This window comes from Pelecanus crispus, chromosome 8, assembly GCF_030463565.1.
Source record: "Pelecanus crispus isolate bPelCri1 chromosome 8, bPelCri1.pri, whole genome shotgun sequence".
Taxonomy (NCBI): Eukaryota; Metazoa; Chordata; class Aves; order Pelecaniformes; family Pelecanidae; genus Pelecanus; species Pelecanus crispus.
Window position 1 is genome coordinate 10,233,043 of NC_134650.1, and position 15,113 is coordinate 10,248,155.

The window sequence follows — 15,113 nt, forward strand, 5'->3', positions numbered from 1 at the left end:
GTTCCTCTCGTTAAAGGAGGTGAAGCCTCCCCCTCGCCTCACAGCCTGACCGGTGCAAGATCACCCCGCCGTCCCCACCGCCGCTCGGTCAGCGGTGACCGGGCCCCCCGGGGCGAGCAGGGGCCGCCCGAGCCCCGCTCGGCGATGCCCGTTCCGGCAGGGACCCACGGCCCGGCCGAGAGCCCGACCCGGGCCCGTCGGCCCCGGCCGCCCGGCGCTGCCATGGCGACGCTGCCGCCCGCCGAGCGGGAAACCCGCTGCACATCCGGGCGGCTGCCGGCGCCGCGCGCTGCCTCCCCCCTCCTGCTTCCGGTGGGCGCCAGTTCCGCTTCCGGTGCGGCGGATCCCGGGACGGTGCCGGTTCCGTTGCCAGGGTGAGGGGCCGCATCGCGCTGCCGAGGGGCGGGGGGGTGGATCGGCGGTGGCACCGTGTCCCGGTGGGCTGCGGGGAGCGCCGCCGTGCCCCCGATCGCCGGGGCGGCCCGGTGGGTGTGGGCCCGAACCCGTCCGTGTGCGGCGGAGGCCGGGCTTTACCGGGCCGGGGTGGGGCAGGGCCGGTCGCGGGGGCGGGGGCTGAGGGCGAGCGCTTGTCTCGGCCGGGCCGGTGCCCCCGTAGCGTCTGCGGGGCGGGAGCGGCTCCCCAGGCCGCGGGGCCGGCAGCAGCGTGCGGGCTCTCCCCGCTCGCCTCGGCCCGTGTCGCTGCTGGGGCAGCCCCGACGGGAGACGAGGGGGAAGGCGAACCTGGGCTGCCGTTCCTGCGGCTGCCGTTCCTGCGGCTGCCGTCCGGAGACGCGGTTGCGGTGGTGGCTGACGCAGAGCAGCCTCTGGTTTGAAAGCCCGTCCCTCCACCTGTTGCGGTGTAGTAGAAAGTGCTGCGGTCCCGGCTGCGCAATATTGCACTTTCTGTGGTTCGGAGTTTTTATTACGTTTTATGTCGCTTAGTGAAACTTAAAGATGTGGATGTGTCTCTTCCAAATCTTCCAAGCAACGTGGTGTAGCACCACAATTTAATTACAACAACACAACTTTAACACTTTGTTCCAGTGACCTTCCAACCCCTAGGCTCTTGGTGATCCAAGGGGCTTGTAAAGGCTCTGAAAATGTGGTTAACCAAAGCAGGAGTCATTTCAGTAAGCTTCAGTTTTGCATAGTGTCCAGCCCTGATGGTAGAAGCTTTGAAAATCCCTGTGACTTTCTCTGCTCCTAATCTGTTTTCCTGTAAACATTGATTCTGGTGTCCACACTCAGTCCCCTTAGTGTTTTGACATTGAATAAAGGTGTCTTATTTCTGCTTGGCATTTCTGATAACACTTATCTTGACAGGACTGTAATTCAGTAAGGGTAGGTGGTTGGTCAAGTGCTCAACTTTGGAGGGATGATCTTTTCAATTTAGAGCTGGCCAGAGACTTGAGAAGTTTTCTTACAGTTCTTGCCCTATGCATTTTCTTGCAGAATTATTTGAGGTGTATGGTGCAGGTAAGAAAACAGACAATAAACTCTTCTTTCTGTAGACTTAATCTAAGCATTATGGACAGGGAAAATTTATGATAATGATTTTATGTATCAACATTGCTTGATGCTATGCAGCCTTAACCTCAGTTGAATTTCTTCGTTCTTCTAAGACATCTTTTTCATGAGTCTTTTTCACAGGATAATACCAGGTCCCTATATGATTTGGGGATATTTGGGGGGAAAAAAAAAAAGGAAAAAAAAATCATTTTCCTGTGATACCAGTTTTCCTCTTCAATTTATTTTCAGGGCTCTTAGAGGGAGTAGTGTGGAGGTGTGGCTTGTAGTGTCCTCAGCGAGCAGGTTGCATCTAGCCCTCTATTGCTCATCTGGTCTGAACTTGGTGGGTATGCCTGAGTAATCACTTGTTCATTCCTAATAGGCTATACTGTATAAATGAGAAGTATTTTGTTTGAGAGCAGGTAACCTCTGAGAATATGATGCTAGAGAAAAAGAGGAATCAGATTTTTGGATTCTGAGATTTTTCAGAATTGCCAGACCTGTATTTCTTGGTGTAATGGCATTTCTTGAAGGTGGATAGCCTCCATTTTTTTCACAGGTCTGCACTCCCTTCTTTTTGAATATCAGTCTTTTGAGGACAATCTCACCATTAGTGGTACAGAGGCCTTCTCTGCATCTTCTGACAGTCTGTAACAGCCTCTTCATACCTTTCTATCTCCTTGATCCTCTGTTTCCAAGCTTTAACAGAAAAAACATGTTCTTCTTCCTTCTGCATAAAGCTAAAAATCTTGTTGTTCTGCTGTATTTAATGTAGGACTAAACTATTAAATACAGTTTGTATAAGTGATGCTGTGTAAATTAAAGATAGTGTAATTATGGTTATTTTGTCAGCACTGCAATGAAAGTGCAGTTCTTACAGTGTAATTGCATTGTGTAGGTGTGTATTTTGGCTTTGTTTTCAAACTCCTGCTTTGATATTGCTACAGTGAGACATGACCTGGGGTGTGTATTACTGCAGGTATTGCACAGATCTTAGTGAAAGTGAATAGAGAAATCCAATGCTAAAAATGAACTGTCGGGTTCAGAACTGTTTTTACGGGTTTATATATTTTAGGTATTTCATATTTGCTGTTTTGTTGTTACGTATGTAAAGATATCCATGGCTGGTTCGGTTGCATAAGTATTGCAGAAGACATTTCTGAGATTTGAAATTACTTTTATGATACTGCAGTACTCTGGGTGCCGGTTGTGCAGTGAACAGGCTGTACCTGCACAGAACACACAGAAAATGAGCATATGCTGGAGCAAACAGTGAATGTGACATTGCTAAATGCACTGAAGTGGAACTCGGAGCCCCCGTTTTAGTGCTGTTCTTTCTCCCTTAGTTTCAACATTTTATCAACATGTTTATCATCTGTTCATGCAAAACAAACAGCTCTTTGAGGTACAATATAATAAAAAACCAAAAATACTTTTAACGTACTGTAAGGTTTGTCTTCTGAAAAGAGTAATTCTGTTATTTCTTCCTTACATGATCATTGTATTTTCCTCCTGCAGCAGATTTTTCAGAAAATAATACTGAACATATGCTTCAAGGATGTCTCTCTCTCTCATAATAAAATGGGGTGGACAGGAGTATACGATAACCTCACTATCAGAAGAAGACACAGTGCTGGATCTGAAGCAGTCTCTTAAAGGCCTTACTGGCGTGTTGCCAGAGCGTCAAAAACTACTTGGACTTAAAATGAAGGGTAACTATTCATATTTATTATTTGTTATGGGTGTGCCTGAGATGTTAATGGATGAACATCCTCTAAATCTAGCCAGGATGTGTATACTAACAGGGCATCTGCCTGCCAGATCTAGCTTTTGAATGAACATAGGAATTTTATACATCACTGGGTATTGTTTATTATTGATACATCTACCTGATTATTTTTTAATGGCTGACATGGAAGTGTGGCAAACATACATTAAAAAAAGTTAAATTGCTGCTAGCTAGACAAGCAATATATCTGTATATAGAGAAGGATGATAATACAGCTTGGGCTATTCTAGTATTTGATGGGTAGCTTATTTCAATTATGCATGAAATATATTGACATTTTTCTAAAATCTCTCTACCCCAGTAAAAAAAAAATATCTGCTCGCATTATAGGCAAACCTGCAGATGATGATGTTAAGCTTGGAGCTCTCAAGTTGAAACCAAATACTAAAATTATGATGATGGGCACTCGTGAAGAGAGTTTGGTAAATACTTTGCTTGTTTATTAGCTTAAACAGGAAAAGAGGCTTATATATATGTCTTCTCATTACGATTTTAAATTTTGAATATTCCAGTAATCACTTGAAAAATAGTAGTACAGTAGATCTGTTGGTATTTATTTTTCTAGGCAAAGTAAGCTTTTCTGCAGAACTCTGATAGCAGTGTATTCATTAAACTCCTGTATTGTTCTGGACTATACAGTACAAGCCTATTATTATGGTATTCACTGACGTCCCAAGTCTGAACAATCATCAGTATACTTTAATAATTCTTTCCACTAGTAAAGTGAAATAATTTTGGTTAAATAGTATTTTTTTTTCCTGTAATGTGCAGGAACTGAAACTTGTTATCCATTGTTATTTTCCTTCAGTGATCCTAGTTATCTTTTATTGTTATTCCTCTAGGAAGATGTCCTTGGGCCACCTCCTGATAATGATGATGTTGTCAATGACTTTGATATTGAAGAGGAAGTTGTGGAAGTAGAAAATAGGTTAGGAGTTTTAGCTATTAAAAAACAATCATGTTATAGGATGTACAGTATGCATTTTAATTAACTGTAACTTTTTGCACTGTTATATTAGGGAAGAAAATCTACTAAAAATTTCCCGCAGAGTTAAAGAATACAAAGTGGAAATTCTGAATCCTCCTAGAGAAGGAAAAAAGCTGCTGGTGCTAGATGTTGACTATACACTATTTGGTGAGATTTTATGCCACTTGTGGGTTTTGTTTGTTTAAGAGGTCAGTTTATTTGCCAGTTCATGTTTCTTGGTTTTTGCTTTATAAATATTCTTCAGTAACTTTGGTATGTGCCGTACTATATAACATCTGCTTTGTAATATTGTGGGGTCTTCTGCTTACATTTTAAAAAGCATTGGGCTTTGTAAGTGTTGCATATTGTTGATTTTAGTGCAGCAACTATTTACTTTCTGCAAGAAGACATAAAAAAGTAGCAATTTAGTATTTTATGCAAATAATCTTTCTCTTGACCAACTTGTTTCTTGGACGTCATGGTGGCAGGGCAAGATATTGTAAAATAATTATCTCGGTCTGTACCTGATTGACTCCGCTTTTGGGAGGCATGGGAGTAACTTCAAATTTTATTTCCAGATTGTTACTAAACATGCACAAAAACACGTTTTACTTGAAAAGTCTGTCAGACTGGTTTTTTTTGAAGCTAGAATTTTCCTTCTGACTTAATTTTCTGGGATGTAGGTCTGTCATGGCAGCTTGACTATAAGCAGTAAATAATAGCTTGCTTTATTCCTTTTCCTTAGCTTTCCTTTTTGATGAGATTTGTTTACAATCTGAGATAAAAATTCAACCTATTACTGAGTTTAAAATTTCTATTTTGAGGTCTTCTGCTAGCAGAATTTGACAGCAGTTTTCTAATTGGAACAGGCAACATTTGCATGTCTGAAATAAGCTTGATATATGTTCACAAAATTAACTGGACTAGGTTTGAAGGAATCTATTTCATATCTGGTCTGTTACAAATTTGCTAAGGTGCACAGATGAACTATTTGACCTGACTCTTCAAAAATACTCAGACCCAGAGATCACTGATTTAATTATTAGCTAATTCCTCGAATACCTGTAAGGATCAACAGATAAATATCCCCTCTGCTTCTTCTCTACACCTTTAAATGGGAATGGTAGTTTGCTATGAATTCATTCATGAGGTGTCCCAGTGCTTCCATCATGAAACTCTTCAGGTCTCTGGTTAGAGAGGAAAGTCATACTGAACTTTAATAACATAACTAAAACTTTAGTAATTAATTGCTTATCTCTTTTGTTCTTTTTAGACCACAGATCATGTGCTGAAACTGGGGTCGAACTGATGAGGCCATACCTCCATGAATTCCTGACATCTGCATATGAGGATTATGATATTGTAATTTGGTGTAAGTTTTATACACGATACCTAAGACTTTACTGTAAATTGTCATTCAGAGCAGAGGTGGGAGGTTTTTGTATTGCTTTTTAGTGTGAATCACAAGATCGAAAACAATACATGAATGCTTAGCTGTTATACATTCAGTAGGAATGTTCACAGAGCTATTAGAACTATTTTAGAAAAACAGTAATTCTTACATGAAAAAACACCACATATTGCTCACATGAATGGATCTAATCAGTATAAAGCTCAACATTACTTTACTGAGTGTTACTTTGTACAAACAAACAAGTGCTTGAAGTAACAGAATTGTATAATTAACATTCAAATGCTGTTTCATAGCTATCTTTACAAATAGCTATGAACCTGGGGGTGTTGGTCGACAGCTGGCTGAACATGAGCCAGCAGTGTGCCCAGGTGGCCAAGAAGGCCAATAGCATCCTGGCTTGTATCAGGAATAGTGTGGCCAGCAGGAGCAGGGAGGTGATTGTCCCCCTGTACTCGGCACTGGTGAGGCCGCACTTGGAATACTGTGTCCAGTTTTGGGCCCCTCACTACAAGAAAGACATTGAGGTGCTGGAGCGTGTCCAGAGAAGGGCAACAAAGCTGGTGAAGGGTCTGGAGTACAGGCCTTATGAGGAGCGGCTGAGGAAACTGGGGTTGTTTAGTCTGGAGAAGAGGAGGCTGAAGGGAGACCTTATCGCTCTCTAAAACTACCTGAAAGGAGGTTGTAGTGAGGTGGGTGATGGTCTCTTCTCCCAAGCAGGTAGTGATAGGACAAGAGGGAATAGCCTCAAGCTGCACCAGAGGAGGTTTAGGTTGGATATTAGGAAAAATTTCTTCGCAGAAAGGGTAGTCAAGCATTGGAACAGGCTGCCCAGAGAGGTGGTGGAGTCGCCATCCCTGGAAGTGTTCAGAAAACGTGTAGATGGGGCACTTTGTGACATGGTTTAGTAGGCATGGTGGTGTTGGTTTGATGGTTGGACTGATGATCTTAGAGATCCTTTCCAATCTTAATGATTCCTAGTTTTTACTTTCATTAAAAAATAATCCAGCCACCAAGCCAGGAAACATGAAATTATTACTCTACCCTTAATAGGTTTAGTGATGGACTTGGTAATGTTAGATTAATGGTGAACTGGATGATCTTAAAGGTCTTTTCCAACCTAAACGATTCTATGATTCTATGAAATAATCTCAATCCAGACAGTAAGTAGTGACCTGCCAAATGAACCAAACTCTCCTGTCTACAGGGACGGTTGGCTGTTTGCCTTTGCATGCTGTTTCACTTCCTGTCCAATGGCTGGAGAACAGACTTTAGCCAATGCAGAGTTTAAACCATATTAAAATTGTATTACAAAATTTACTTTTCATAGTCTGGAACAATGTTTCCACATATTCTTAGATCAGTGGGCAATATTGACTCTTTGTCCTTTCCAGGTCTTATGTATTCTTATCATTGCTTCTGGGAGAAAATCCTGCACAGGCAGTATGGTTCCTCAAACCAGGTGTAGCCCACTTATGGTCCTGCAGACTAGGTCAGCAACAGCTGATCCAGAAAATGGTTTAAACACATGCAGTGCTTCATCTAGTTGTTCATTTGAAAAGTAAGCTTTTCCAAATAAAAATAAACTTCCATGAAAGAAGACTGTCTTCAAGGTAGTGAACCCTAAAAGCTGTAACAAGGATGGATCTTTCTGAAATTAAACTTTGTGTAAAAAATTTGATATGTTAAGTGAACAGTTTCTTGGCTTGTTTCTTTTTTGCCAGTCAATGACTTATTTTGATCAAGTATTCTTTCTCTTTTCTCCCTTTTGTTTCAGCTGCTACTAATATGAAGTGGATTGAAGCTAAAATGAAAGTAAGTTGTTCTGAAAATGTGTAATTTGTTTCTAGTCTGGCTAGCTGTTCATATAGTTGGACTCATGCTCACTGTTATAGAGTGGGTTAGCAACTGGGGAGGTTGTATGACTCAAACCCCAATTTTTTTAAATTTTCATAGTCACTTTAAATTATCTTTGTCACACAACTAGATTAAATCTAATTTTAGAAATCCACACAAACTATCAGCTAAATTTAGCAGAACTAAACACAAGTCAGTAGCTGCTGAAACTTAGATTAGTCACGCAGCCTTCACAGTTGCTTTCATCTTACCTCTAATTATAGAGTTCTAGTCTTTAAGTGTAATATCTTTTTTTTTTTAAAGGAACGGGCAGGTGTGGCATGCTGGAGTAGGTTATCAAGAGGAAACTCTTTTCGTATTTATCTTATACTTCTTGCAGCTGTGTGGTTCTGTTGCTTCCTCTGCTTTATTAAACATCCGTAAGAGCTCTTCTTTCAATCCTAGTTTCTTCTGTACCTAAATCAGGCAACTAGCCAGTTTTGCACAGCTGACCTAGTGGTAAACATATTTACAGTCGGGCTTAGCTGTAAATCTAATGAGCTTACTAAGAACTGCTGTATGTTTGGTTGGTGGGTTGGGTTTTTTATGCTTATAAATCAAAGTTTGTTTCCATTTCAGGGAAAACTCTTCCAAATTTAAGCTTTCGTATCTCCATTTGTTGTAGACTAACCACTTTTTTCAGGTTTTAGCAGAGCAAAGCATATTTTCCAGTGTTCTTTTCCTCAAAATAATGAATTGCTACAATTTTTCTAAACAAACAAAAATGCCTCAGAGTGATCTCAGAAATGAGAACCTTTAATCAGAAGTAGAGTTAGTGCAAGTAAAATCAGTGTGGAGCCTTGCAAACATTGCACTTCTCGTGGCAGTGTTACATCTCTGTTTATGTTGTGTCTGTCAGTGTAGTGCTAGGATCCAATCTTGCGGAAAACCATTGTTCAAAACTGGGCTGTTTCCCATGCATTGGTCACCTTTCTACATTTCTAGGTCACCTCTCCAGCCCTTTCATATGTTACTGAATCACAACCTTTCTATGCCTACTCCTGGATCTTGATCAGTTGAGATTCCTACCACTAGATGCCAACTGTTGTGTCTCCTTAAACTGATAGCACCAGGGGTGCTTACCTCTAAAAGTTTCACTTTTTGTCAGGGAACTAGATAAAATGACAAAAATGCCAGCAATACTTGGCATTAAAGTTTTTGTTTTAAACTACAAAGCAGGAACAGCAATAAAAAGAAAGGAGTATCAGATAACCAAGTTTAATCTCTCATTTACCATCTATTTATGCCTGGAATTCAGACAGTCTGGAACAGCTAGTTTTTTTCAGTGTAACAGGACACTGACCCAGGTAGGTAGTGCTTTTCATTTGCAAGATTCACTTTTTCATGTAAAAGAAATCAATTAAGTGTGGCTGGATATCTGCAAGAGAGCTACTGCAGTGCATATTTTCTCCTTGTTGCATACCTTTGCACATTACTGCTGTTGCACGCACCAGAAATTAAGTCAGGAATATCTATGTTATAACATGTCAGCAGATTTTACTATTACTTTTCAGCTTTTTAAAGGATTTGAAATTGAAATTACGCTCTTTCATCTAGAGAGAGGTTTTTTTTTTTTTTCTAAAAAGGTTATGTTTTCCATAGAGTCTTTATTTCAGGAGTTATCAAATCTTTAAAGTGCAAATTGACAGATTTCTGACTAACATTGGCTATCTTGGACATGTGTGGGAGGAAAGGGTAACAATGAACTGTTACTGTATATTTCATCTTTGATTGGGCTGTGATTTGTTATAACTTACTGGAAGGAACAAATAGCAGAGAGTACTCAGTTGCTATCCTTGCTATAGATATTGAGTGAGGTTGGGGCATGTAGAACTTGTGAAAGATTATGCATGAAGGTATGAGCAAGACCTCTCTATTTTGTCTTTTCTGCAAAGTTGCTTTGATTTTAAGCTACATCAGTTGATAAGTTTCTGATAGTAAACATGGCAAAAATAAATTCCTGTCAGCTTTTTTTCTCTTGGTAGAATGGTATACGTTTATGATTCTCATTGGATAAAAAAAATTGAACCCCCCCCCAATATCTATTTTTAGTGTGTCTCTGGTAATCCTCAACAGCTCACCCTTTGACAAACAATGTATTATAATCGTGGTTTCAGTTGTATAGCAGTAAAACTGTCATAATTAGGAGCTCAGTATAAGAAAGACATTGAGGTGCTGGAGCGTGTCCAGAGAAGGGCAACGGAGCTGGTGAAGGGTCTGGAGCACAGGGCTGATGGGGAGCAGCTGAGGGAACTGGGGTTGTTTAGTCTGGAGAAGAGGAGGCTGAGGGGAGACCTTATCGCTCTCTACAACTACCTGAGAGGAGGTTGTAGTGAGGTGGGTGTTGGTCTCTTCTCCCAAGCGATAGGATGAGAGGGAATGGCCTCAAGCTGCACCAGGGGAGGTTTAGGTTGGATATTAGGAAAAATTTCTTCGCAGAAAGGGTAGTCAAGCATTGGAACAGGCTGCCCAGAGAGGCGGTGGAGTCGCCATCCCTGGAAGTGTTCAAAAAACGTGTAGATGGGGCACTTTGTGACATGGTTTAGTAGGCATGGTGGTGTTGGTTTGATGGTTGGACTGATGATCTTAGAGATCCTTTCCAACCTTAATGATTCCTAGTTTTTACTTTCATTAAAAAATAATCCAGCCACCAAGCCAGGAAACATGAAATTATTACTCTACCCTTAATAGGTTTAGTGATGGACTTGGTAGTGTTAGGTTAATGATTGGACTGGATGATCTTAAAGGTCTTTCCCAACCTAAACAATTCTATGATTCTGTGATTCTTTAATAATAAATCTTTGTGATGCAGGAGCTTGGAGTGAGTACCAATGCAAACTACAAGATAACTTTCATGTTGGACAGTGCTGCCATGATAACAGTGCACACTCCTAGAAGAGGACTAATAGATGTAAGTACCTCTTTTGTCTCCATCTTTTTCTACATTCAACTGACATGTTATCATACCCCTTTGAAATATTCAACAATAAAGTTGTGCTGGAGTTTTCATGCAAGAAAACTGCAAGAATCTTGGAAGCATAGGGGTTTTTTTTTTCCCCCTACTGAAATTGTCTATTACTGTTTTATTTTGAGTAGTACATTTGGATGACTGCTTTCAAATCAAATAATAGATAACTGCTGCAAGAAAATTTAGTACCAACAGAACAGTTTTCTTTAGTGTGGGGGATATTTAGTATGTTATACTATTTCACATCTCCTCGCTTATTAAAGCCCAAATACCTGCTATTTTTTCAGCAAAAGAATACAAGTGTCCATTCAAGTTTGGACTCAAGTTTGTATAAACTGGTATTTTCATCTCCTGCATATGATCTGATTTGTCTCAGGTACCTTGAATGTGTTATTTTTGCAGGTGAAGCCTCTTGGTGTTATCTGGGGAAAATTTTCAGAATATTACAGCAAAAAAAATACTATTATGTTTGATGATATTGGCCGAAACTTCCTAATGAATCCACAAAATGGACTCAAGGTAATTTTAACTGGAATTTTCATTTATTACTATTTTTTCTTATACTTCAAGTAGTACTTTCTCATAGTACTTTGCTGTATCGTAAAGAAAGGCTATTCTTAACTACACAGATGCATATTTTTTTATTTAGATTGCCATTTGTCTGACAAATATTTCCCTAATAGTAGTATTAAATAAGCTTTGTTTCACTATTAAGTGAGCTTTTAAGAGACTACCAAAATCAGTGAAATTATTATTTCTGCTTAAATTATACGTGTGAGCCATAATCAAGCTGGGCATTGCTGACAGGCACCATTTAAATATGTAATGTTCAATCTCAAGAGTGGTTATATTCAGAAAATAAATCAAGTAACAAGTGGTTGTACTTCATGATAGTATGCCAGTATAATAGCAAGCATTGTCTTCTGGGATATAATTAATACCTTGAGCCATCTTGACTGCAGAACAGCAAATACTTCATTTTATAAAATTGTCAACTGGTTCACACTCCATTACCAGTGCTGGTTCTGAATAAGAAGAATGCAACTTAAATTTCTACTTATATATGATGGTACAGCAGTACGGTGCTAAAAGAACCCTCATAAATTTCTTTAGGAAAAAAAAGATGTTTTCAAAGGCAGAAATTCAAGATGATGTTTCTTTGAAAGTATCCATGATGTGAAGAGGATAGCAATTGATGAGATCTAGCAAGATGATGTTAATTGGAACTGTACAGTGTTAGGAGAATCAGGAATAGCAAAGATCTTGCTGGGAGAGGCTTATCCAGAGAGCTCCCTCTAGCTCAGATTTGAAAGATGTTTGTCAAAATGTTGTTAACAGAGCTGCAGACAAGAACATTGAATCACTAAAACAAGGCACGGGTATAATGTATTCCAGGCTTAAAGCAGTTGTCAGACAAGCTTTATTTCTGACATCTCTCTTCACAGAAGCTATGATTGTTGTCAAACACTTTTTATTGGGAAAAAAAAGCATCTGGTTCCAGTGATGCCACACAACTCATAAAGCAGAGCTGAAAACCCTTCATGTGTCCTGCAAAAATATCTATGGAATCATACTAGAAAATGTGGCAGTCCATTCCAGATCATTTTATCATTCTGTATGGCTGGGAGGGGAAGGCTTGAAGAAGTGCAAGACAAAACAAATTTCTTCCTGGTGGGCATGCAAGGCAAAAACCCTACAGTCCAGTTTGCATGAATAACAAGACAAATTGGGTGTGGCCACTAATGGAAAAGGTTTTTCTTCCTCTTACCTAAGAGATGTTATAACTTGGCACAGTACTGAGAATATATTTTAATTAGGTGGTAAATGACAGAGAATCAGAAGCATTTTTCTTACTTTGAGCAAATGGTTATACCCAGTTTATTTATTTTGTATAGATAAGGCCTTTTATGAAAGCACATTTAAATCGGGATAAAGACAAGGAACTTCTAAAGCTCACTCAATACCTCAAAGAAATAGCAAAATTAGATGACTTTTTGGAGCTGAATCACAAACATTGGGAAAGGTAAGAACAAAGTAAAACTTCTTTCTTCCTTCTGTCCCTGACCCCAGAGTGTTTTGCTTGAGGTTGTCTGTACAAAGATTGGAAACAACTGAGCTGATGAACTTTGACATCACTTACAGTTATGGAGGTCGTTTAGTTTGAGTAGAATTTTAATAAGGCTATAGTGTTTGGGCTGCTTCCCTAAAATGATAAGATTTTGACAGAATGGTCGTTTGTTTTTTTTTTTCATACTTCTCCAGTATTCAGGACCACCAGTTGTTTTCAATGAAGCAGTTATGCTTCCAAAAGGGAAAAGAATTTTTGAAGGAACCTGGTCCCTGGAAATGTCTCTCTTTCCACCCCTACAAAGTTAGGCTGTCAGTTCAGATCGTGGGTCTGTTGTTACAAGGCAACTTTTCTGGCAGTTACTTCAGAGGTTTGGGGTTTTATAGTGTGGTTCTCAGGCGCTATCCAAGTTGTGTGGTATTACAGTATTCATTGGCTCTGAAATGCAAGTTACTGTGTTATGAACAAGAGTTTTCCAAATGCTTAGGGCACCAGTTAGCATCCTAATTCTTGCTAGAGAATGATTAGCTGAAGTGTTTCAGCAAAGTTCTTCTTAATGGCTTTATGCAACAGCCCGAAGTTTCAATACATGTCAAAAAAAGTGTGTGCAATATGCTATTCGAAAAACACTCATTCAGTGCTTAAAAGAACCACCTTGCAAACTTGATACAATTTTCTTTCTTGTTTCTGATTAGAACAGAAAGTCAACTGTTAAAATTTAAAAGCAGTGAAACTCACTGGATATTTCACACTGTCAGTTAAATTGGTTGGATTTTTTTTTTTCTGGAGTATTTGCAGACTTCAATGTCACTGCATAGCTAGATTGGTCCAGCTGTCGTCGTAAGAAAACTATGAGATCAGAAAACAAGAGTTTTGGAGTAACTCAGATTCTCTAAAGAAGCTAGTGGAGGGCTGTTCTTTTCAGGTTATGCTGGATGACTGGATCTGGATAACTGGATCATGTTCATAATGACTAGTATTGATCACATTTCTAATTTTTGGTTATCAATAGGGGGATTGCTAGTGAGAAAAGAAAGCAGATTCGTACTTTGAGTTTATAAAAGGTACTAGATATATTTGTGCCTACCTCATTTTGTGAAAAACTGTACTTTTGTTTCTTTCAGGTATCTTTCAAAGAAGCAAGGACAATAACGCTAATAAAATTGTGTGGCACTGAATTGAAGGGAACATAACTAAGATCATTGGACTTTTCCTTGCTTTTACGCTAGAGTATAATAGTGCTGGACACTGGATCCAATGCCAGAATGACTGCTATACTTGGTCTTCCAGGTGGTTGGTTGTGGGTTTTTTTAAAAGATCACAGCAATAAGCTCAAAGTGGGAGAAACAAGTCAATTACTTTTTCTTGCATTCAGTTCTGGTGTTACTACTTAAAATACTTTCCTCTCCTTTGCTGCCTGAGTACAACCATAACCATTAAAGACCAAAACCATTCTGAAACTAGAAAAAAAAGACCAAAAAAGTTGAGTAAGGAGCCAACCTTGGCAGTGTATGAATTGTATAAGCCCTCTATTCCCTCCATCTTTAGAAACAGTCTCCCTCTCCCATTCCAGTATTTAAGTCTATAAATTACAAGTTGTCTAAGTTTGGTATGTACTAGTATGTCAGTGTTTCTCTGTGCAAGACAGTAAGATGGGGAAGTACCACCTCTGTGGCCAATTTACCCCGATGTGTGAACTTGTACTATAAAGCAGTGTTTACTGGAAAACAAAAGGTTGAAGTTTGAGGGAGAGAAACCCACTCTTATTTGGTAAGTGAAAAGCAGTCTGCGTGAAAAATTCTTATATGTCAGATAAAGGGTTTAAACCTCAGATGGGAAAGTCACATTCCTAACAAAGCATGAACAAAACCCTTGTTCTCTTCTAGCTAAATCTTGTCAAAGTGCAAACACTGTGTTTAAAAACAATATTCAGCCATACTGTTCTTAAAATATCATTTACTTGCGCTGCTTATGCCTGCACTATAGAAGTGTGATGTGACTGCTGTTTGGCATTACCAACACTTGTGCATTATGCAGTTCATGTATTTGAAAGAAGACTGACCCTTTCAAATAAAAATGGTATATATTGTTCTTAAGGAACTATAGCAGTTGTGTAAATAATAAATACCTTTTTCATAGTTTGTGTCCTGTGCTGTCTTAAATATCTAGTTTGCATAATAGAGAAGCCATTGATAATCTTCATTTGGGGTTTTTGGGGCGTTTCTTTGGATGCCAGAGACACCGATTTTGCATCAGTAGTTAAGTAAGAGACTGGTATGTGCCGCTGCAGATTAGGGCAGTGGTGTTGAGTAGTAAAGTGCCTAGCTGCCTGGGAAAGGAACCTTGACAGCAAATGTCAGAATGTCAGGACAGCAGACACAAATGAGCTGTTAAGATGAGCATGTTAGGCTCCGGCTCAATGATCTGTCAGAAAATATACGGTTTCTTATCTGCTGCTCTTTGTGGTTTAGCGCCAGCCCAAGCTGTGTTTTAAACTAGTAAACC

The 15,113-nt window shown here is 39.7% G+C and overlaps 1 protein-coding gene across 2 annotated transcripts; it reads left to right on the plus strand.

The window, feature by feature from the left end:
- The first annotated feature begins 338 nt into the window (after positions 1-338).
- Positions 339-14,716, plus strand: UBLCP1 (ubiquitin like domain containing CTD phosphatase 1). Of its 2 annotated transcripts, none has more exons than XM_075714965.1 (11): positions 339-374; positions 3,028-3,221; positions 3,629-3,720; positions 4,141-4,226; positions 4,318-4,433; positions 5,539-5,637; positions 7,454-7,491; positions 10,385-10,483; positions 10,943-11,059; positions 12,436-12,563; positions 13,733-14,716. In XM_075714965.1, the coding sequence occupies exons 2-11, from the start codon at positions 3,068-3,070 to the stop codon at positions 13,758-13,760; spliced, it is 957 nt and encodes a 318-aa protein (XP_075571080.1). In that variant the 5' UTR covers positions 339-374; positions 3,028-3,067; the 3' UTR covers positions 13,761-14,716. The 2 variants fall into 2 exon arrangements, with proteins under 2 accessions (XP_075571080.1, XP_075571081.1); XM_075714966.1 differs by having other exon boundaries at positions 343-374; positions 3,031-3,221.
- Positions 14,717-15,113: the final 397 nt, after the last annotated feature.

Coding starts and splice junctions, on each gene's coding strand:
- UBLCP1 (XM_075714965.1), top strand. CDS start 3,068: ATGTCTCTCTCTCTCATAATAAAATGGGGTGGACAGGAGTATACGATA. Junction 4,227..4,317: donor GTTGTGGAAGTAGAAAATAG/GTTAGGAGTTTT, acceptor CTGTTATATTAG/GGAAGAAAATCTACTAAAAA. Junction 7,492..10,384: donor GGATTGAAGCTAAAATGAAA/GTAAGTTGTTCT, acceptor TTTGTGATGCAG/GAGCTTGGAGTGAGTACCAA.